This window comes from Paramormyrops kingsleyae, chromosome 2, assembly GCF_048594095.1.
Source record: "Paramormyrops kingsleyae isolate MSU_618 chromosome 2, PKINGS_0.4, whole genome shotgun sequence".
In the NCBI taxonomy this organism is placed as follows: Eukaryota; Metazoa; Chordata; class Actinopteri; order Osteoglossiformes; family Mormyridae; genus Paramormyrops; species Paramormyrops kingsleyae.
Genome location: NC_132798.1, coordinates 15,276,744 through 15,300,699, shown reverse-complemented (window position 1 = coordinate 15,300,699; position 23,956 = coordinate 15,276,744). Strand labels below are relative to the sequence as shown.

General features: G+C 46.2%; 1 protein-coding gene across 3 annotated transcripts; it reads right to left on the bottom strand.

The window, feature by feature from the left end:
* Nucleotides 1-374: 374 nt before the first annotated feature.
* On the bottom strand, nt 375-23,712 carry smarcad1a (SNF2 related chromatin remodeling ATPase with DExD box 1a). 3 transcript variants are annotated; one of them, XM_072706414.1, is made up of 23 exons: nt 23,427-23,712; nt 22,952-23,021; nt 21,981-22,062; nt 21,818-21,884; nt 19,967-21,201; nt 19,438-19,536; nt 19,264-19,342; nt 18,396-18,802; nt 11,226-11,422; nt 9,911-10,001; nt 6,061-6,160; nt 5,922-5,981; nt 5,592-5,667; nt 5,301-5,436; nt 4,989-5,120; nt 4,545-4,637; nt 4,226-4,343; nt 3,993-4,108; nt 3,433-3,621; nt 1,757-1,875; nt 1,087-1,269; nt 879-988; nt 375-731 (listed from the first exon to the last, which is right to left on the bottom strand). In XM_072706414.1, exons 1-23 carry the CDS (start codon nt 23,545-23,547, stop codon nt 670-672), a joined length of 3,942 nt encoding a protein of 1,313 aa, XP_072562515.1. In that variant the 5' UTR covers nt 23,548-23,712; the 3' UTR covers nt 375-669. The 3 variants fall into 3 exon arrangements, with proteins under 3 accessions (XP_072562515.1, XP_023692523.2, XP_023692522.2); XM_023836755.2 differs by lacking the exons at nt 18,396-18,802; nt 21,818-21,884; nt 21,981-22,062; nt 22,952-23,021; nt 23,427-23,712 and having other exon boundaries at nt 19,967-20,470; XM_023836754.2 differs by lacking the exons at nt 18,396-18,802; nt 19,264-19,342; nt 19,438-19,536; ... (3 more) ...; nt 22,952-23,021; nt 23,427-23,712 and adding an exon at nt 17,800-18,064.
* Nucleotides 23,713-23,956: the final 244 nt, after the last annotated feature.

Genomic DNA, 23,956 nt, shown 5'->3' with positions numbered 1-23,956 from the left:
TACGATATTTTCAAGTTACGATGGGGTTATCGAAATGCATCCCCATCGTAACTTGGGGACTACCTGTAAATGGGAGACCTCTGCTCACTGCGCCACACGGTGGCCAGCTTGAGAAAAGCAGAGAAAATTTAACTGAATTAATTTTCATTTGACAAATGGAGTAATGATGTACAGCACCTAAGCAAGTAACAGTGGAGGAGGCAGAGGGGAAGCATCCGCTTTCAGAGCAAAAGTCACTTACTGGTAGATTTACAGCGGAGACCAAACTCATCTCACTGGCCAGAGACAAGTCAGCTCATTGGAGCGTAGCCATCATTAAAGTTAAACCATTAAAAGTTCAACTCCGCTGGTAATGTATGTGTAATAACTCACCATTAACATTGTAAAATCTTTATTTGACATGCAAATGCTGTGGCGATATAAACAGCAGCTTTTGAGAGAATAAACATTTGTAACCTTCACATACATAATCTGACATTACAACAAGCACCCAACAAACATAAAAATGTCTTCAGTCAGAATGCCCTCTACAGGGCATCTTCAACTACTGAACAGATTCCAAGCAGCAGCACTCCGACATGAGCTGAGATTCTTCACAGCTCAGGTACTGAATATCCACAGGAGGCACTCAGTGTTAAGCAGCTTTAAGACAGGCAGCAGGTGAGGTGCTCACAGGCCCAGAACGGTCTTCAGCAAAGAGGCGATGTCCTCACACAAGTCCCCCTCTTTACCTGGGGATGGAGAGAATCAGCACTGCTAGTAGAACATCATCTGGACAGAAGCCCCACAGATAATCAGACTGGCGTAAATAGAGGGGAGAGCTTATCTGCCAGGCCTACGTCAGGTTGCTATCCCCAGAATACACCCCAAAACCTCACCTTCCTCAGCAGCAGATATGTCCTGTTCCAGCCTCAGCTTCTTCTGGCTGATCTGCAGAAGGTTGACCTCAATGGTGTCCTGGCTCACCAGTCTGAACACCTGCACCGTCCTTTAATGGGAAGAAAAGCAAAGGCATCAGAATCACTCCATGCTCACCCAAATGCAGCCCCCTCTCCCTCCTTAAAGCCCCTCCCAGGCTGGCCCTACTTGGTCTGGCCCACGCGATGGCAGCAGTCCTCAGCCTGCCTGTCGTTGTAAGGGTTCCAGTCGATATCGTGGAGGATGACTACGTTGGCTGAGGTCAGGTTGATGCCCTGCCCGCCGGCCCGAGTAGACAGCAGGAACACAAAGATCTCCGAGGTGTTGTTATACTTGTCGATCAGGACGATCCTTCAACAGGAAGCAGAAAAACAGGCAGGCATACAGTGAAGAGGCAGCATAGGGAGATCTGCTGTACACACCAAGGCTTTGGGTAAGATGGAGCATCCCACTGATGATGGGAAACCGGGTGTGACAGAAGGAGATGGAAATATTTTGGTTTATGAGAAATTCTGTAGGGAAATAAGCATCTGCACTGCAGCTGATCGATGCTGTAGAGAAAAAAGCCAGCAACCTTTTAACAGAGTTGGAAGAAACCTTATAGTAGTGGAACATTTGAAACTGTCCTTTACAAACCTTGGACTTTAGGGTCTAGTCTAAAGCTAGAAGACAATTCTACACCAGACAACCCTGACAAGTTGTATTTTAGCTGAACATGATCCCTTTGAACTGGCATCCCATCCAGGGTCTACCTCAGCCTTGTGCTGCTTGCGATAAACCAAGATGAGTATTATACGACACATGGATGGATGGATGCATGGATGGATGGATGACTCACCTGTCTGCTATGGGAGTGCAGCCATCCATGCGGATGTAACTGTGTCCCAGCTGCTGAAGGAAGGCCTCCATGATGTCCAGCATTGTCCTGAACTGGCTAAAGAGCACCACGCGGTCCCCCTGAAGGAGGAGAAGGAGAGAGGGGAGGGAGGAAGAGGTCATCAAGGGTCCCTCCTCATCTGACCACAAACAAGCTGCCTGAAATACCCAAATGTTAGCTGCCTCTAGGTGAATGTTTTGAAGAACGTGCCTGGGCATTTGGCACCTGCTACATTTACCGAGGTCACTGGAAGAGTGAGACCAACAATGAGTTACGGCATGTCATCCAGCTGCTAGTCTGTGGTACCAGTTTCTGCACTAGGGGTTCTCAAAGTGTGGACCGTGGTCCAGATGTGGACCGAACCACAAGTTAATCGGGACCCGTCCGATCATACACCTAATGCATCAATATGGTTAATGTTAAAAGGGTTAAAGAGGTTTGAAGTAAAAAATACAATGTAGAACACCAAATTTCACACACACACATAACTCGTCATAATCCCCTCCTCATGACGGAGTCAAAACGATCAGTGAGCGGTAAAAAAATCCCAATATTGTCATATATTGATGTCTGTATTGAAGATTATTGTTAATGCGTTAAAATTTATGTAATGCTGCTTTGTTATTGAAAATCGTTCCAGACCACCAAAATCTGATGCAGACCTTCAGTCAGAGTCTGAGAAGCCCTGTTCTTCACAGTCACTGTTCTTTGGCTATCATGCCAAATGCAGACACTGTACAGCCCCAGTAAAACCAAAAGGCCAAAGGGCCAGACATGCAAATGTCCGTTAGCATCGTCAATCAGATGGGTCTTTCATCATATTAACAGACAAGAATTTCATCATTAGGGATGCAGCATAACTGGTGCGTAAGTACACATTCGCTACATAAAGCAACACAGACAGCAATTTATTGTTGCGACAACACAAAGTTGTACTGCTATGACAAGAAATTAGTGTGCACTTTCACCTTTATACGGCTAATTCCCACTTCATTTGTGGTATAAATGTTAAAATGCATGCTAATATCTTGTTATTGCAAAGGAAATGCTCATAAAATAAATGCATATGCACAGTTACAACAAATTGCTGCGGAATTGCTTGTGTGCCAGTTGTTTCCCTGTTTATCTTAAAAAAAAAAAAAAAAAAAAAGACAATAAAACGTGCAAGACAAAAATTCATTTACTGACCGTAAACAGAATTAGTGGCAGAAATAAGCACCTGCTTCACTTAATTACGATTTATGGTCTCTGCTTTCTGCACAGGCACTCATGTTATCAGTAAAGCACTGGAGGCAACACCAGCAGGTCCTAATGGAGTCCCTCTGACCAGGCTACAGCCTCGTTCACCCGACACTGCCCCATCTGCCAGTGGGCAGCCTGGCCGATAAGGAGCGCCCACATCCCACAGAGACTCTGAAGATGGGCATTTAGGCTGAACTACTTCAGTAAATGTTAGGCGAGGCAAGTGCATATGTGGCGGAGAGGATGGAGCTTCAGGGGAGATAGAACGTTGGATGTTTAGTATCTCAGGTGGGTTCTACCCAGCATTTACAATGTCGGCGCTCTTAGCTTTCCCTCTGGTACTTGGGGCCAGATGGCTCATTGATCCTGTGATGGGGCTGGACTCTCCCTCTCACCTTCTGTTTCAGGGAAGCCAGCAGTTCTGTGAGCAGGGCAAACTTGCCCGAGTCGCACAGCAGGTCCGACTGCAGCTGGTAACTCTCTAGGCCGGGGTACCGCTGGCACAGGCAGTGCAGCTCAAAGTCAGACATCACCTCCATGTCCTCCAGGATGAGGGCGGGGTCAGCGTCATGGTGCGTGGGCTCCTGTAGAGGGTGTTGGGGAAACTCCTCTCTCAGACTGTTCATATTCTCATTGTCTAGAGTACGGGGAGGCAACAATGATCCTAGAGTGCCGGTATCCTGCAGGTTTTCTATCCTATGAGTTACTATCTGCCTGATATCAGGTGAAGCTCATCAGAGAGCAGATAGGATGAAAAACCTGTTGGATACCAGCAGTCCAGGATCAGGGCTGCCTACCCCCAACAGTCCACTGAGGACCAACTCATTGACCAACTTTTACAAAAAAAAAAAAGAATTCATCTGGCTCATGGAAAACAAATCCAAGGAATTTAAGATCACAATTGATTATGATGGTGGATGTGACCCAGTAGACAGACCCCCCCCCCCCCACCCACCTTGAGCATAAGATGACTCATAGCTGCAAGCTTCTCACTAGTATAGTACTGTCGGTGGAGCAGGGGGTGGTTCGCCATCTTCCTCAGCTGCATCATCATGAAGTTCAGCGACTTTGCTGGTGGACCAGAGCAGAAAAGTCCCGTGGAGCGACCATGGGTATGAGTGTCATTCCTTCATTGACGCCCACCCATTCAAGCACCACTCAAACTTGAAACGGGACGCCAACACCTACGCTTGCCGACGGCAGAAGACTTGAGCGTCTCCAGGAAGGTGCTATAGAGCTTCTGCTGCTTCTCACTCATGGGACAGAACTCCACCTTTTTCACCTTCGCGGGCAGCTGTTTCAGGACCTGCGGTATCAGAAGACATTAGTGCCTTGAAAGTGACACAGTCAGTGCTTCATAGGTACTCAGCTTTTACAGAGATGAAGATAGCATCACGCCAGACAGACATGTTACACCTGAACAGAAGACCCAGCGATCGAGCAGGATTCCCCATAAGGGCAGACAGTTGTCTACGAGAAGCATCACGGCAGACAGCATGCACCAAACCTCGCTCTTGAGTCTTCTCAGGATGAAGGGCTTCAAGATGAGTTTGGCATGAGCAATCCTGTCCTTCTCAAAGCTGCTCTGCTCTGAAGATTTCTAACAAACAACATGAGTCAGTGTCCTGACCTGGATGTCTGGGCCCTGCTTTGTAGCTCATGGACAGAGAGAATGAAGTGGTATCTTAATGCTGGCAAAGATCAAGCCAACAACTAAACTTGACTACTGAGCACTGAACGCTGAACGCTAGCAACATACTGCCAAACATGGGCTGGTAGAAGTAAACAGGTAACCTAAGAATTTATATTTTTATTAGTTCATTTACTGAATAACATCATGGTCCTACTGAAACTTTAGCAGAACCAGGACAACAAGTTCACTATGACGATGCGTCAACTCCGAACAATGACTGGTTCTGCCGTAAAAAAGTCTACCGTAGTGCCTCCATACCGCTGAGAATAACTTGGCGGTCTGAGAAGTACTGCTGGAGAACAGGGAGGGCATGATGAAGTTCAGTAGTGACATCAGCTCCAGGAGGTTGTTCTGCAGGGGGGTTCCGGTTAGGAGCAGCCGGTACTTTGCCTGCAATGTGGGGTGTGTGGAGGGGATATTAAGATCTACATCTGGACAAATCCAGCCATACACTATCCCAGTGTCTCTCAAACCAGTCCTCGGGCAGCCCCAACAGTCCACTGAGGTCCAGGTCGAGAGACACTGCTCCATCCGACACGCTTCACCCAAGCATGACTGAAATGCACTGACATTGATTTCCATGAGATGCAAGTAGCGCATCGTGTTCATATTCTTCAGCATGTGGCCCTCATCGAACACAGCATACTGCAACTTCAGTTTGTGGAAGAAACCGCGGTCGCTCGAGGTTCCGACGGTCATGTTGTACCTGCCAGGGCAATGATGTGACGACACAGAAAAAAAATGTTGCGCATCAACATGATGGTGGATCCAAAACAAAGGACTTCTGGAATGAGTCAAAATGGACTGCTGAACAAAAGGCAAACACCATGAAAGGCTGCAGAAGGTGAATAATGGACTCACGTGCAAATAATAACGTTGAAGTCCACCAGCCGGCGGAGGATGTCATGTCGTAGGCATGTACGCTCCTCGAAATTACCTGAAGACATATCAGTCATCATCATAAAGCAGATCAACACTACATCTTGTTCTGGTGCCTAATAACTTATGTGTTTATGATTTATAACCCAGTATCTGAAGTTTAGCATGACAAACTGCAGTTAAGGTCCCACAATGGCAACAGCAAACCCTTTATATCCACAGTGTTGAAGGTCACCATGACCGCTATAAAGCCTCCTCCCGTGCACAGCCACTCCGAGAGCATGGGCCGTGCAGCAACAGTCAGCCACTCACCTCGGTAAGGCAGCACCTTCAGCTTGGGGCACCACAGGTTCAGCTCACGCACCCAGTTATCTGCGGCGAGAGAGGACATGGCGTCGCTGGCGTTTCGGCACTTGATATCCCCAGAGAGCCGGTGGGCACAGCAGCCTACCTATGGTGGAGGCTGGCGCGGCGATGAGGTGGGGTCCCTTGTTGCCCGTCTGGTACAGGCTGGCAAGGAAGGAGATGGCCTGGATGGTCTTCCCCAAACCCTGTTAAAGCAGAAAATGACAGAGCCGGTGTCTCTTGCGTCCTCCAGAGCAGCCCGCGGTATCACTAACGCATTGTGATGGGGGCCACACTATGATCGTATTGTGGTCAGTACTTTAGGTTGTGGCCGCAACAACCCCGGTTTGAACCCGGGTCATGGCAGATCTCATCTGGGAAAAAAATGGCTAGTTTTATAAAGGACCAGTTAGTCCTCAGTGCCTGTGATCTCAACGCGGGTTGGGCACGAGCACCTGCTCATTTTGCCTGGAGCTATTTAATTCTCTGCAGTGCCCTGGTTGGCAGTTGTCATATCGCTGGTGGGCCCTTGAACAAGGTCCTTAACCCTGAAAAACGCTGTACATCTGCCAGATAAACAGCTGACCATGCACTCTGGTCCCAAGCTTCACGCTCACGTGTATATATGCACGTTTCTGCTTCAAAGGAAAGCGAATTGGGATGTGTGTGTAAACTAAAGTCAAAGTACCTGTTATTGTCAGCTTCAGAAGTATGACGTGTACAGTCAGATACTGAGCTAAAAGCATTCTTGTTGGTCACAGAGCAAATGAAAAGTAGAAAAGCAAGAAACGTAATATAGAAATAATTTTTTAAGACAGGACATTAAGACAGACAGAAACATTAAGCCACCAGACTGGACGTGGATATTGTGCAAATTGGTACAGAAAGAGAAAAGAATTCCTATGCACCTGTACAATGACAATTAAAGGATCATTTAATTTCAACCAGACACAGGAGTAAGCTGCAGTCTGCAGGATTTGCACAGCTCAAGGAGTGTGAAATGCACAAGTCAGGCTGTTTTTTTTCCACATAATTCCTAACTAAACTTCTCAGAGCCACAACGATTCTTGGCAAACGCACAAAATAGTAATGTCACCGTAGAAGGTGTCAAAGAAAGATACCCCAAAAGCACATGCAGCAAGGGTTACAGGGTGGAAAAAACAGTGACTAAACAGACCACATAAATTAGACACCAGAGACTTCCAGAAACAACTGGAATAATCTCCAGGAAACAGAGCAGAGAGCATTTAACAGAACTGCCTTCTGAAAGGCTTGCTCTCGGTTACTGGTGGAATTATCTTTTAAGTAAACAGAGAGAAAAAAAAGGTGAATTTTGAATATAAACGACATTTGTTCTCAAGAATCTGTAGCATGGATGGTTGGATTAATATCTTACCCTTTGTCCCTGGGGCACGCATAGCACCCCATCCACATGGACCACACCCACATCTTTTGAGAGTCACAGCTGCGCGACTTTTCACGGAAAGGCGAGTCGCATCACAGGTAGCTATCGTAAGGGTGCCACAACAGCGATGTCTGACACGTCCACATTGCAGTCGACCATGTGCGTCCTGACAATCCTTCAACACACGGAACTGTGTCTATTGTGCACACACGTACTGATATCTGTTGGATCACAAACGGGCCCAAGACTTTCTCCCTACAATGACTGAACATCCCAAATCAGGCCGGGACTTGAATTTGCGAACAAATACAAATCTGCCCTACAATAAGTTTTGCAAGTTTGCCAAGCTTCAGACTGAGAACCTTTACTGCCACACGGCCGAGTCTAGGGGAAATGTTTGTTGGCACAGGTTCCGACTTTTAGCAGGGTTCGTATACTTTTCAAACAACAAATTTCCATGACTTTTTCATGACTTATCCAGGACTCCAAGCTAAATTTCCAAGAATCGATTCAAAGAAAGATATTTTGTTCAACCCACTCAGGCAGAGTAATGTCATCATTACATTACAAACATGTACTTTGTATAGAGGAACCAGGTATTATGACCTTGCATTCATCCTGGATGTACCTTCCATTGCATATATTATATAGATATGCATGTTGCTTTTCTCTGTTCGGACAAAAGCTATCAAAAAAATTGCAGTTTAATTTCCATCTGGGAAATGAATGGCAAGCTGAATAATTATTAACCACACTAGACTCTTTTCTAGCTATTACCAGATGGACAGTCATTAATTTATTCCTTACATTTCCATACAGGAAACAATAATTACAGAGTCGCAAAAGTTAGTGCTAAATGACAAATTATGCGCAGTGTAATAATTACCCTAATGTGACATAAGCACGATATACGTATCACAAATGTAAGAACGAGGTAATGTTAACCTGAAGTGTACCCAACGTGTTATAGAATGTGTAAAGTTAAAATAACAATAATAACAATGCCATAAACAAATAATGCCACAGTGCACTTTGCATGTAAACATGTAGGAAGGTCCATAGGGGGGGGTTGCAACTGTTAGCATCTGCATGGAATTATAAGCTAGAAATGACTTTATACCTTTTGTGTTTATTTTATATATTGAATGTGTTCCTTCCAGTAACCACGTGAATGACACCGACTCTCTCTCTCACACACACGTACGTCTTTATTTTCACACTGTCTGATACTCTAATGTGAATCGTACACATTCTGTATCTAAATTTCTCTGCTAGCTTGTACTCACAGCACAGCGACCTTTATCCACATTTAGCACATTAAGTGTTTATGCAAAATGTACTGTGGCATTTAAAAAAACACCACAATCGCACACATGCACGCTCACGTCTCTGGTCGAGTCTGATATTTGGACTTCATATGGTCTTCCCACATTCAACTCTTGAAGTCAACAATATTAAACATAAATTTCTTTTAGCATTGTCCACAAGACCACACTAAATGTATGAAACACACATCTTTTTGTTTATAGCATCTAATATCTCAACTTTACACATTGTACAACAGGTTGGGTACACCTCAAAATTTAATTTCATTCTTTTGTGACACATTTATAATGCATATATCGTGCTTATTATGGGCAATTATAATGGCACGCAAAAATGATTTCTTTCAGCACAAACTTTTATAACTTGATAAATTTACATAGATTGTTACTGTTAACTTCACTTGTTCCAATTTAGGCAGGTTACTCAGCATATCAGACAAAACAACAAACCCCTGTTGAAATTTTTGCAGATTTTGTGTGAGTGGTTATCCTGGTTATGATTAAGCGCTAAAATATCATATGGTAGTAAGAACACAAGAGGCATGATACAGTAACAAATACTGCACTACAGACTGAACTCTTTGCCCTTGAATAGAAAAGTATTGTTCTAGGTGTATCTTAGTACTGAAAGGCCTTTCTTAACACGTACATTTGTACCGTGTTGATGCGGTATAAAAATGCATGTTACCACCGTTTTTAAATACGTATTCTAATGCCAATGCTCCATAGGAAAGCAACGTATAGAAGGGGAAAAATACCCTGTCTGGATGGGAAGAAATGCCATGTGGCTGGATGGGAAGAAATGCCATGTGGCTGGAGGGGAAGAAATGCCATGTGGCTGGAGGGGAAGAAATGCCATGTGGAGACGTATTTTCTCTCGACTTCTACCCCAACGGCCTTCCATGCCCACAAGTAGCACTGACACGCAAAGTATAACCTAGAAACTGCTTGAATGAGACAGGGTTGTAGTGCGAATGTTGACTGGAAAAAACACGGTTCTCAAAAATCCCATGACTTTCCCAAAACTTTCTGATATTTTGTATCACCCATAAAATTGCCAGGTCTGGAAAACGTGATTTCTGGGAAAAAAAAAAAATCGCTTAATAATTAGACAGTGAATAATTACAAGATACAAAATAAACAACAGAGATAAAATAAACAACAAGCAGTATGCATGTAACACGGGGGTCTCCCGCGATACGCCAGATGGCTGGGGCGTCTCTCACCATCTCGTCGGCGAGGATCCCGCTCAGCTTGTTCTGGTGAAGCAGGTTTAGCCAGTGCAGGCCAACCAGCTGGAAAGGCTTCAGCTGCATCCTGACATTGTAGCAAGGAGAGGAAAAACGCGTCTCATTTACGGCGCCCGAACCGTGCATGTCAACCCCATCACTGAGCCAGAGTGTCCCAGTGCATGCTGGGAAAATGGGCTTCATCTAAAGCAGAACTGCCACTTTACGTTTCCGCGCGCGCATTCCGGCTGTGGAGGGTGGTCCGCATGGTAACTTGTGTTCATACTACATTTGGCTGCGGATGCGGGTGTTTGCGGTCGGGGCATGCATACAGCAAGCATGTTCCACCAGCCCAGGACAGGGCAGATGTATTTGCAACAAACACAAATACAAGGAGTGTAGTGAAATGGGTAAATCTTTCACCCTCCTCATACAACTGCTCACCATAATGTCTACAACTATCCTTACTGTATTCTTTTTTCGTAGACCACTAATTGATACACTGCCTGGTCAAAAAAAGTCATTTGAATTTTTATCAGCAAAAACTTAAGAGCCAAAGACTGGATCATTATTACAGCTCAGCAACATTATGCAGCAATAAAGTAAAGTCAGCTGAGTACCTGAATCTACTGAATGGCCAGGTTACACCTTCACCCATCATCAATGGATTTTTTTCTTCCCTGTAGGCATGGGCATATTCCAGGCCAAGAATGCCAAGATTCATTGGGTTCGAATTGTCAGAGAGTAGTTCAGGGAGCATGAGGAATCATTTTCATGCATGACTTGGTCACCACAGAGTTGTGACCTTAACCTCATTGAAGGTCTTTGGGATGTGCTGAAGGAGGCTTTATGGAGGTTCAACTCACTTGTCAATACAGGATCTTGGTGAGAAATAAATGCAAATCTGGATAAAAATAAAGGGTGAGATGTTGCATAAGGCTTGTGGAAACAATGCCATGACAAATGTGCGCCATAACGAAAGCTAAAGGTGGTCCAACGAAAAATTCAAATGATTTTTTTTTTGGCCAGACCAGTGTATCAATTATCTTGCACATGCACAATTGATGCGCACGGATGCGCAAGTTTTCTGTTAAAAATCTGGACTACACGTGCACCGACCATAGTCGTCCAGAGCCAACCCCTGACAATGAAGTTTACGTCATGTCCCCTCGTCCACAACTGAAAGCGCACGTGGAAAAGTATGAATTGGCCTTAAGGCAATGTTCCTCAGTCTGGTCCTTGGAGAAGCCCAGACAGTCCCCAGACAGTCCCCAGAGTCCAGTTTGAGAAGCACTGCTGAAAGGGGACATACTTGCTATTGAGAATGGTAGGCTGGCTGTAGGAGGCCGAACCTCCCTGGATGAGCGAAGCCAAGTCCTTCATCATCTTGCCGGCTATGGCCTCACACTTCTTCATCAGCTCCAGCACCACCCATCGCTCCTTCAGCACCACCTTGCAACCTGACAGGAGTCTGTCGGAGAGATTGTTCTTCTCTTGGAATGCCCTCTCCTGCAAAAAGAGAAATCAGACACACACGGACGACTTCAATGCTAGGGCTCCGGCGGCAGTACACAAATTCGCCATGAAGAGTTTGGTTCATTTGATACGGAGGGAACCTAAATTCACAAGTAGATATTCAATGTGGAAAACATGCTATCTGCACCTGTGAATTGCTTAGTCATTCATATTGGTGGTTTGGGGAACATTTTCCTTTTCAGGTGCAGATGGTCCCCCTTTGCTGCTATAGCAGACTTTCCACAAGACTGGAGTCTTTTTGCCCACTCAAAACTTAAAAAATTAAAATTTCAGAACAAATAGTTTTCCATGCTGTAGTAAATAGGGGTGTAAATCACAGCTTTCTTCGCGATACGATACAGTATCGATTCCTTAAGCTAACGGTTCGATTTTTTTTGATATCTCAGAAATTCCCACGATACGATGCAATACGATTTGATTCAGTTCGATACTGGGGAAAGTAGTCGAAATGATGAAATTTCACACAATCCTTTACATTTCAATGAATTAAAAAAGGCAAATATAATTAGCATTTTATCATATTTTATTGGGAACTGTAAACAAAATCTAGTGTAGTCAAGTATGTCTCATAAATCAAGCAAAATAAAAAATAAAGTGCAATAAGGTAAAAATAAAAACTTTGGATGGATGTAGATTAACATGGTGAATAATTTTTATTTTGAATCAAGTCTTCTCCAGACAAATACAAAAGTGTAACAAAAAGTAGGCCTATGTCCATAACTGTCATGACCTGCTCGTATGACCCTCTCCTGTGCTACGCCCCTCATTAACTTCGTGTGCAATCCCGATTGTTCCCAGCTGTTTCTTATTGTTTCGTCTAGTTCTGTGTATTTAAGTCCACGTCCAAGTCAGAATGATCTACTGTTATGATCGCTGGTTGGCGAACAGGCAGGAAGCGGGGAAGGACGAGGCAGGTAGGCGAGGATGCAGGAACCGGCGTTTTATTAGGGAAAGACAGGGCAGACGGCGACAAACATCAATGACGGATCTGGGGAAAACGGCCTCAGATGCGGACTAAATACACGAGACCAGCCGAAATAACAGGAAACAGGTGATCACAATCGGGGTAGGACGCGTAGGTAATGAGGGGGCGTGACACACATGAGGATCGGACGAGCAGGTCATGAAATCTATAAAAATGTATAAAAATATTGAGTATTCTTTAATATTTATTATTACCATTATTATTATTAATTTCCCTTTGGGATAAATAAAGTATTTTTGAATTGAACTGGGATTTTAAGTTCCTTCACCTTTCTATTTCTCAGCTCGCTTTTCGGAGGGAAGTTAATGTCGTAGTTTTTATGAACAGTCCGAAAATGCCGCTCCACATTTCCCTTCTTCGGAATAGCAATGGTAGACTGACAGATGAGGCAAATGCACTTCGAATATGACATGGTGAAATAATACAGTCCTCCTCCCATTCCGTATGGAAGTGGTCTGTTTTTGGCTTCTTGGTCCAGCTCCCCCATTCATTTTTACACCCTTTCTTAAATTTAGTAGAAATAAATTGGAGGTTAACTAGGCAACTCGGTAGCTTGCAGCAGCTGGCGCGGTTGAACGCGTCACCCATCCTCTATTTTTTATGCCATACGATCTACACACACTACCTTTGCAATCGACCAGTAGATCGCGATCGACGTATTGGGCACCCCAGGTGTAGACCATGTAAATAAAAACGTATGTATCGATATTTATGGGGTCACATCGATGCATCGGATAATTGCCGTTGAATCGATATATCGATACAAATCGATGTATCGTTACACCCCTAGTAGTAAAATTGCACTAACCATGAATTTTGTGCACTGTTAAACCCCTATTAAATGCTAAATATATCAGTTCATGCCTTGCATTTATATACGCACGATCATTTTCTTTCTATTGCATAATGGTAGCATGCTTGGGGTGGCTGGCCAGCCGGTTCTCCCCCCCCCCCCCCTGTCTGCTGCCATTGTATTCCGCTTCCCCTGTATCATGAGCCATTTACCATACATGAAGTAATAATGTACAGCCACACACACTTCGTGCAACGATTATGAAAGGTGGCATATGAAAATTTTTTAAATTTCTAGAGGCAGACCGGCTAAAGTTAACTTATAACACAGTCAGCTCTGGATCTGTCACAGAACCAATGGGGGTGGTCAGTCTGTGATTATAGGCAGGGAGCCACAATCACAGAACCGTAACATAGTCTTCTAGGGTCTGTAATGTTACGCTTGGGGTCACTCCTGACTGAGACCCTCTTAACTGATGAGCCACTGCAGGACACCTTACAAACTCAACATGCATAAAACTCGTATCAAAAGATAATCAGACCCTAAAAACACACATTCGCGGCCATGTTTGGGACGCCTTCGAAGGCTGCTCCGTAGGGGTGGGATGCTGGTGTAAGTCGGGCAGCGATTTCTGTTCAAGGATGCAGAAAGATCATGTCGAGGCAGCCAACACCTGGAAAAGGACGAACAGCTGCCAAAGTTTGGTATCATAACCAAAATCTAAAGTGTTTTAAAACGCCGGCACACTGGGAGATTTTGACCGTGGCAGACCCGCCTTCACCCCCCCACAAAGAGCCGCAGGCGAGGCAGCTGTACTGCCACCGTAACCCCACCCACAGCCGCAAGATCAGGCTTGTCGGCAGGCACGGAAGCCCAGAGCCTCGCAAGCAGTGAGGAATACCTCCCCGCGGCCGGCAGACGCGTGCCAAACGGGCGGCCCGCCGAAACCCGACAGGCACCGCGGGGCAGATGGTGGCTGAGAAAGACACGCAGGAAAACAAGAGCCCATGCAGCTGGCTTTCTAAAGGCTCCATTCCTACAGACGGAGGGACGGGGGAACAGCGGCTTTCGGCGGCACCCCTGTGATTCCAGGAAAAATACGAAGCTATGCTTGCAGGCATGATGAAGCTTGATGCATAAAACGCATGCATATCCCAAGTGACTAGATTTACAGAACGCATCACCCAAAGTAGGCCTGGGCGGTACCACGGCAAATGCGGTATACCGTGGTATTTTGAAATCCTGTGTTGAAAATACCATAAACCACCATATGTGGGTGTGGGCAGGGGTGGCTTCATGGTTAGGGAAGCGCACTCATAATTGAAAGATTGCAGGTTCGATTCCCCGACCAGCAAGGCACCACTGAGGTACCCTGAGCAAGGTACCGCCCCCAAGCACTGCTCCCCGGGCGCTGAATTAGCTGCCCCCTGCTATGTCACGATGTCACATATGGGTTAAATGCAGGGGACACATTTTGTTGTTGTGCACTGTGGTGCGTCAACAATGACAATAAATCACTAAATTAAAAATTCATGTGCCAGGATGGTATGAAAAATGCTTCCCAAGCCTAATCTAAATTACAACAAGTAACCAGTTTACTAGTGTTTGCAGCCAAGACGACAGGCATCATTTTTTATACTCTGCTAGTCACTTATGGCCAAAACCAGAGGACTGAGAGGTGGATTTTATAGGTAATGTATGAGCTACTTTGAAAATGTAACCATCAAAATTAGTCCTCTTTCTGCCAGCTCACCCTGAAGCGGCAAAGCAGAAAAGCAGGTGCGGCCGATGGAGCGGAATGCATGAGCTTTGCCGTCATCTCTGAATCGATCAGGAGCAGGCCAAGTCTCCGGCAACAATGTCAGTGCTCCCCTGGACAGGGGTGGGGAATTTGTGACTGCTACCTTCACCATATCACTCACAGGGCAGACTCATGCCTGGAAAACCGCACTCAGCAAAGCTCACAGATTTGGGTCACGGTTATCTGTCTGGGAAAAGATGAAGCTCCCCTTCCAGCGCCTTCCCTTCACCTTGGCTCTGCTGGTGAAGCCCGACTCTCCAGATCGTCTTTTCAGGGCAGTTTTCTAAAGTCCTTTATCGGCGTCTGATCCTCAAGTGGATGAAGTCCATTAATAGCAGCCAGAGTTATTAATCATCCAGTGCATGACGGTTTCTAATTTTGAAGCAGGGTCTTTATAGATCTTCAGCCTTTCGTCTTCAGAATGAATAGAGAGTCAATGTTTGCTCTTGTGTGAAGTCACCTATTCTTAAAGGCTCCAAGTGCTGCAGAAGGCACCAAAGGGCAATGCTCGGAGGAACAATGTGAGCACAGAGAACCAAGTGGATCTCAGAGTCCATTTACGGGGAAGCTGCTCTTCAGGTATTCATCAAAATCCAGAGGAGCAGCACGGTATAGCTGACTGCAGAGAGGCTGTGGTTATATGTGGGAGACATTTCTACCAGAATAGAAGGGGTGCACATTACCATCTATTCATTTGCATCATCGGGGTCATGACAACATGAATAAAATAATTAAACCGCGCAAGTTGGGCAAAGCCCCCCTCCCCCCAGATGATTCCTTCTTAAACAAGAGGCGCGAGTCGAAGGTGAGAGTCCATCTGACAGCTTGTGTGAATCTCATGCTCGCTCGAATGGACACAAATATTCAGAGCAAGACAAACGAACACAATCTTACTAGAGATCTACCGATCCGATATTCGGGTTGGTATTGGTGCTGATCCAGACCTACTTTGCTCAACAGGTATCGAAACTAAACACGTGTCGGACGTCTCTAGAGAGATTTAACACAAAATAGAAACTATTTGAATTATCAGTCACCCGACAGCTCTTTTCCCATTTTAGATGTGTTTCTTGCAGCATTCAAGCTGAACACTAAGGCTGCCACTCAGTGGGTGTGAGCGCAGTGGCTTCTGCCTGCTCTGACGTCATGTGCATACCCTTTGCAGTAGGAGGAGTGAAAGAACATCAGATAACAGAAGTATTTTATGATCTTGACAACAACGACAACAACAACTAGTAGCACAGCGATTTGCAATGTTTGTAAAAGCAAAGTCTTGAGAGGTGGGAGTAGTGTTTAATGGGAAATTCCACTAAAGAAAGCCCATGCAATTGTGAAAGACAAAAAAAAAGCAATGAATGATTGGATGTATGAATGGATGTATGAATGGATGTATGAATGGATGTATGAATGGATGAGTCGCTAGCTTGGGCTGTTTTGCACACTCGCTACAGCTTGTGATACAGGAGAGACTGCGATCGCAGCGAAGTGTAAGTGAGGCTGTTGGCAGTGGGAGAAACACTGTGGGACATTTTAAGCATTCGCCACTTGCATATCCTCGCTTGGAAGACATTCAAATTAAACTGCAAAATGCCTCAAAAATACTTAAAACAAGATGTACAAATGAGGGGGAACAGTACGTTATGTATGTTTGTAGTAGCCTAATTAAAAAAATTTGGCATACATTTTTGTTATTTGTATTTACTGGTTTAAAAACCAATATATACATATAGAGTATATATTAAAATATTAAAGTAAAAAGAGCTCTAGTATCGGAATCTGTACCAATATCAGCAGCTGTGCATTGGAATCTGACCAGAACTAAAAAAATTTGGATTGGCCATCCTTAATTCTCTCTTTAACTGTCGTGAAAACACAAACAAATGCAGCGAAAAGGCCAAAACAGAAGCACAATGAACCAACAGAACAGCAGTACAACAGCCCAACTAAGGGAAACATCTTGCCTGAGGCTGCTAACAGCCCCCCCCCCCCCCCCCAATAATGTTAATGTGACTGGGGAATGGGACTTTCACTAGCATTGAACAAACACCCACTTCCTGCTTTGGTAAAATCCCCTCACTTTAAACCTTTTTACCCAAGTAATTACTTACAATGAGTCATAACCATGATGGGCATGAAATACATTTACTACACATACAATTTGGACTGAAGGTTGTTTAAATCTCAGTTGGCATGAAGTCACAAGAGATTGAGAGAAAACAATGCTATTTTTCTGACTCTATTCACTATAGCTCTGCTCTGTGTGTCCAAATAATCCCTGCAAGAGGCTCTTTCTGTCCTCATACCTCGTCTGGGTTCAAGTCTGAACAGCGCAGCAATTCAGACAAACACTGAGAGGCAAACACCCGTTTAAACATGCACACTGATTCCCCCACGTCGCAGATCAGACCCATGACGGAAAGCAGCCGGCCGCAGTGGCCCTGTGGAGGTCAGTGTCTGGGATCGAGCAAAGCCACACAGGACCCAGCAGAAACAGCATTCAGGAACCTTTAAAGACGAGAGCCCAGTGATATCAGGAACTTTAAGCAGAACCAGACATTTGCACAAATGGGAAAATGCTCCCCACAAGACTGTGTGCATACAGCCCCCGCCCCACTGGACACTACGCACATGCTGGTGCCCCCCCTGCAGGTTGACCCGGCACTCCTACAAGTTCAGTCACACGGCTACAGCGGCAGGGCTGACTGAGGGACTTAAGCGAGCTGCCTGCTGGACACAGGATCAGGCTGGGAGCTAAAGGAAGGCAGACTTACGAGCATCAGGAAAGCATCGCGCGTCCGTCAGCGGCACGCGGGGCTGCCCCAGGTGTGCAGCCAGGCGGCGAGGAGGGCTGACAGTCAGAGAGCCACACAGGCATGCAGCTAAGCTCGCAGGGAAAATTATCCCTCAAAAAAAGAGAACATTTTTTGTGTGTAATCCAACAAGCAAGATCCAGATCCAAGATGCTAAGAAGTGCTCAGTCTGCAGTGTAGCTTCTGCCGCGCCGATTGCCTTCACCGGCTCCTCTCTCCCACAGGCATGACACACAGCCTGACTGAAAGTGGCAACAGCCTATCAGACGGCCCGTTCCCCAAGAACCCTCACGCCACAGATGGTCACATGACCCTATATGCAACGCCATTGGCTTAGAAGGGAGAGCAATGGGAGCCTAATAAGGGTAAGGCCACCCATTCCTAAGCTGGGGAAGACTCACCTGAGCAAAACACAGCTTTATATAGGAAGATATGTCAGCAAGTGTGTGCAAAGAGAATAATAAAAAAAAAAAAAATCAGGAAATAATGAAAGCATTAAAGGAGAGAGAAATGCAACTGGTCCAGAACGGCGAAGAAAGCTATGGTGGCTCTCCTACCAGGTCACGCCACGAGCGGTAAGGCCGCAGCTCGATGATCTTCTGCGCCGTCTTCTGAGAGCATGAGCGGATGAGCGACAGCTCGTCCATTGAGGCCTGCTGGAAGAATTTCACGATGCTTGCTTTCAGGTCTGAGTCCATGGTGTCAGTCCTGTCTGAGTCGTCACCCGAGGAGTCCTCAAAATCGCTGTTGCCCTCTTCCTCAGAGGTGCTGTCGGAAGTATTTGCGGTCATTCCGCCCCGCGCCTTCCGCCCGGTCTTCTTGGCTTTGGCCGCAGTGACCCTCTTGTCAGCCTTTTTGGTGACATTGCGGGGGCAGGCCCCTTTGCCCGTCCTGTGAGCCACAGTGACAGGCTGCTGTATGACAGGTTTTGTCACGCGGACTTCAGGAGAGCTGGGTGGCTCGTCTACGGCAGGACAAACCGAGAATAGCAGAGCAAATGAGTAGCGTCACAATATCCAGCATGTGATGAATATAATGTCACGGTCGTAGAAAAGAATAAGGTCAAAGGATAACAAGAGACAAAAACAGAGCGTGCTTTCACTGTCATGGAACGTAGCTAGCAGAATTCTGAGGTTCTGCGACTGCAACCAATGAGATCCGTAAAACGTACATATAGACGATAAAAAATGCCCGGGAGCACAAGTGTGCCAGGAGGGTAGAAAAGCACTAAAAATGATATAGGTGATTGTGTGTAAGTGCTAAAAACAAACTAACAGAAAAACAGATACTCATTGACTAGGTTGTCATTTCAGGAGCTGACATTTATTTAAACCTCAAAAATAACAAAAGCAATACCCACGACGAGCCATTCTGTGACAAGGCCTTTCCCAGAAACAGTCTCTCGATCTCGGAATGGAATCTCACCCAGATCAGAGGACAGGTACAGCTCATCCAAGGCCTGCTCCATGTTCCAGTTGTGTTGCTGCAGTATGTCTCGCAGCTCCTGCGAGGTCACAGTAGGGGCAAGTGGCAGTTAACGGATCCAGCTGAGGGGGAACCAGGCAGGCAGACGTTCTGAGATGCATCTGGAAGACTTACCTCCCTGTCGAGCTCAGGAAAGACCTTCTGCAGCTTTCTGACCATGATTCCCTGATCCACCGATGACGGTGCCTTCTTGTCTTGGCCCGACGGAGCCACCTAACCGCACAGCACATAAGTCACTTATTTTAACACCTAATCTTTGTCAAATTTTCCCTATTCATTTTTACATTGTTTACACTTATTCTTTACACTCCTTTTATATTCAGTTTTATATTCTATTTACCCATTTATATTATGTTTATCTTATACACTATTCATCTTATTTTTTCTGTATTTGTATCCTTCCTGACATTTTCCTTCTTGCACCAACAAGCATCGTCTTCCCATTTCATTGTACCTTGTAGACTGACAACAAATACATTCATTCATCCATTCCTTATCTAGCAAAAAGTTATGCTGCCTATCAAACCCTTGCAGACCCTGGCATTGGTCTCAGAGTCACAGTGGGACTGTTTTCCAGCTCCACGGATAACCAGCATCCTCAGAGCTGAGAGAGGCGGCACTAAATGGGACCAGGCAAGATAACCTGGTGTGCTGCGCGATGAGCAAGGGTGCCACCAGCCGTAGAGGTGTCCTGCTTCTTCCTCTTGCCGGGTCTCTCCATTTCACTGTCGCTTTCCTCACTGTCGCCGCTGTCAACAGCAGCCATAGAGGTGTCCTGCTTCTTCCTCTTTCTGGGTCTCTCCATTTCACTGTCGCTTTCCTCACAGTCGCTGCTGTCAACAGCAGCCGTAGAGGTGTCCTGCTTCTTCCTCTTGCCGGGTCTCTCCATTTCACTGTCGCTTTCCTCACAGTCGCCGCTGTCAACACCAGCCGTAGAGATGTCCTGCTTCTTCCTCTTGCCGGGTCTCTCCATTTCACTGTCGCTTTCCTCACTGTCGCCGCTGTCAACACCAGCCGTAGAGGTGTCCTGCTTCTTCCTCTTGCCGGGTCTCTCCATTTCACTGTCGCTTTCCTCACTGTCGCCGCTGTCAACAGCAGCCGTAGAGGTGTCCTGCTTCTTGCTCTTGTCGGGTCTCTCCATTTCATTGTCGCTTTCCTCACAGTCGCCACTGTCAACACCAGCCGTAAAGGTGTCCTGCTTCTTCCTCTTGCCGGGTCTCTCCATTTCATTGTCGCTTTCCTCACAGTCGCCGCTGTCAACACCAGCCGTAGAGGTGTCCTGCTTCTTCCACCTGCCGGGTCTCTCCATTTCATTGTCGCTTTCCTCACAGTCGCCGCTGTCAACAGCAGCCGTAGAGGTGTCCTGCTTCTTCCACCTGTTGGGTCTCTCCATTTCATTGTCACTTTCCTCACAGTCGCTGCTGTCAACACCAGCCGTAGAGGTGTCCTGCTTCTTCTTCTTTCTGGGTCTCTCCATTTCATTGTCGCTTTCCTCACAGTCGCTGCTGTCAACACCAGCCGTAGAGGTGTCCTGCTTCTTCCACCTGCCGGGTCTCTCCATTTCATTGTCGCTTTCCTCACAGTCGCCGCTGTCAACAGCAGCCGTAGAGGTGTCCTGCTTCTTCCACCTGTTGGGTCTCTCCATTTCATTGTCACTTTCCTCACAGTCGCTGCTGTCAACACCAGCCGTAGAGGTGTCCTGCTTCTTCCTCTTTCTGGGTCTCTCCATTTCATTGTCGCTTTCCTCACAGTCGCCGCTGTCAACACCAGCCGTAGAGGTGTCCTGCTTCTTCCTCTTGCCGGGTCTCTCCATTTCATTGGCGCTTTCCTCACAGTCGCTGCTGTCAACACTACCGTGCTTCTGCTTCTGGGCAGACCCTGGAGCGAGAAAACACAGTGTACACTGCAGTCACCAAAGCAGGGGCTTGATGACTCACAGAGGAAAGGCGAGCAACTGTTAGGGCCGGACGAAGGAGGTCATTCAGAACCATGAGGGAATTCTGATGCTAAATGTCCATGTCTGTCTGTACTGATGGGCTTAAAAGTAATATAATCACACAGATCTATTTGAGCAAATTGCAAAGACAAAAAGAAATGTATGATCTTCAAAATTACGGAATAACTGATGACATGACACTTTTACTGATGCCTGTGGGGAAATTCTCTTCTCCCCTATCCCATCAGACCCCCCACGAAACACACACATGCAGGTGAGGACAAGCTTGGCAGTGAAGGGCAGCCACCTCCAGTGGTGTCCAGGGAGCCAGGTGTTAAGGGCCTTGCTCAAGGGCCCATGGACATATGACTATTCTGCTGACAGCCTGAAAGGGGTGCAGTGGAAAACAGCGAACCCCAATGGTTAAACATATCCACGGTCCCGGGACAGGGTGAAGACACGGTTAACTGTCACGGACACCCCAGTGTAGGTAGAAAAACAGAAAGTGGGTGTGGCTTGGACACCTGCAGGCCCAGCTGATCTGGCAAGACCAGATACCTTTGTCTGTCTGCCTCGTCAAGCAGGAAGCCATGGTCAGATCCAGGGGGCTTGGGGTTCTGATTCCCTAAAACAAAAATATTAATTAATATTAAGCCGGCCAATAGGAAGCTTACTAATGTTTGCAAAGCAGGCTGGAGCCACATTACTGTGGAGGCGTTACCTCCTCCATCTCCTCATCACCCATGTACCACTCTCTGGAGGTCTCCCACTCCTCCACCGCCTCCACAGTCTGTACAGACGTCCTGAGCACAGAGGAGGGCAGAACTGGTGAGTTCGGCAGCGCGTAACGGTGAGCTACAGTCCACTAGCGCCACGAGTTCAACATCACCAGCATTTTCGGTTATGCGGAATACGTTGAACTTCAGAAAAGGCAGAAAGTCACTGCGAGTGTCAGCATTAAGGCATCCAGAGAATGCCGAGAGCGGCTCTACCGAAAGACGACGGCGTGAGCGAACACACAGGCTGTCTCACCGGTTTTCATTTCAACTATGTCAACACAGAAGAATCTTTGAAACCAATTGACATTTCCACTGCACTGGGGATAAGACTAGTCACAGCAAAAGATTAAATGATTAAAGGAGTCATTTGATTGGGTTAATAATAATAATACTTATTATTATTAATAATGGATATATTTATTGATCCCCGTGGGGAAATCGTCTTTTTTACACCTCCTAAAGCTTGCTCTTTGGGCAGCTACCTGTTGGGGCGCCCAGGGAGCTGGGGGTTAAGGGCCTTGCTCAAGGACCCGCAGACGTGCTAAGGCTGGGTTTGAACCAGCGACCTTCTAATTACAGGCACACAGGCTTAGCCCACTGAGCCACACGCTGCCCCCTGCACACTGTTACTGTGACAGAACAAGGAACCCACTGGGTTTGCGACTTCAAACAAGCTTAAATTACTTTATGGTTCATATCAGGGACAAGGGGAGGATGTGGCAGTGAAAAAATCACAAGTGCAATGACTGAGCTCAAACCAGCCTTGACCTCTCGGCACAGCCCTGGTGACAAAGCGACGGGCAGATGGATAAAGGCCAGGAAGAATGGTCACTGTAGGGCACAGCAGTGGTAGTAATATTAATACATTTCTTCTCTCTCAGAAACCCCAACCCCACAAAAGGGACCAACTCACTTTAACACTGGGGCTTGGCAGTCAGGCTCTGGTGTCTGCTGTCCTTGCATCGTTCCAGGGGCTGTGGAGCCTGTGGAAGAGGACAAAGGGCAGGATATGCTTTCAGGTCACCAGGAGATGATCTCACGCAACTACATTCCTCCAGACCTACTTAACAGCGCACATAACCCAGGCGGGGTACACCACTCGGAAAAAAACACTTTAGATTTTAAGTTCCATATTAATTATTTTCCATAACGATAACAATTAATATAGCCGTACCTCAATAATATCAAACTGCGCAGATTTAGACGCACCGACACTATACAAGGTTAAAATGCTCACAACAGCTGGCTATTCATTCACTTTGATTTACTTTGCCTCTAGAAAGTGAGATGATTTTATAGGAAATAGACATTCCAAGGATTAAGTAAAACGGATATCGATGTCCGCCATTAATTCCAGTGGTGGGCTGGTAGTAGCTAAGGTCCCATACTTGGTTTGTTTTCTTTGTCCTGCTTGGATTTTGCAGAGCCGCTGCGATCCTGAGTCAGTGCTCGATCTTTCCTCTTGCGTTCATTCCCTTGGTACCGGAATCTTTCCAAATTAAAACTCATTTTCAAAAAAGTGAGCTGTATTATTTACAACACACTTGTGGTCTTGATAATGACTTGGAACAGTTAAAAGGCGATGAAGTAGTTGTAGCCGGACGGGTACTGGAAGTGTCCTGAATGGCTCACGGGTAATCTGAGAGACTCCAGCACTTTCCCGCGAAACCAGATGCTCACATAACGGCGCCGGCCATTGGGCGAGCCAGAAGTAATAGCAGACCACACGTACCAATAGAATACCGGTTTACAAAGCAAAACGCAGTGATTGGACGCGCGAAAATTCAGAGTGTCCGGGATAGTGGCGGCGGTGAGTTACAAACTCACGTGGATTTTTGTTTTCATCTTGCTGCAACCAAAAACAACGATTTTAAAAGCCCTCATTACAAGTTTTTCCTGTAATAACTATCTTGCTTTT

Bases quoted from the DNA above. Each gene is read 5' to 3' on its own strand.
- smarcad1a (XM_072706414.1), bottom strand. From the start codon at position 23,547: ATGAGTTTTAATTTGGAAAGATTCCGGTACCAAGGGAATGAACGCAAG. The intron at 11,423-18,395 runs GTAGGAGAGCCA...CTCTTTTTGCAG, and splicing joins ACCGCTCGTGGCGTGACCTG to GAGAGGGCATTCCAAGAGAA. The intron at 10,002-11,225 runs GTATGTCCCCTT...CTACAATGTCAG, and splicing joins CCTACCATTCTCAATAGCAA to GATGCAGCTGAAGCCTTTCC.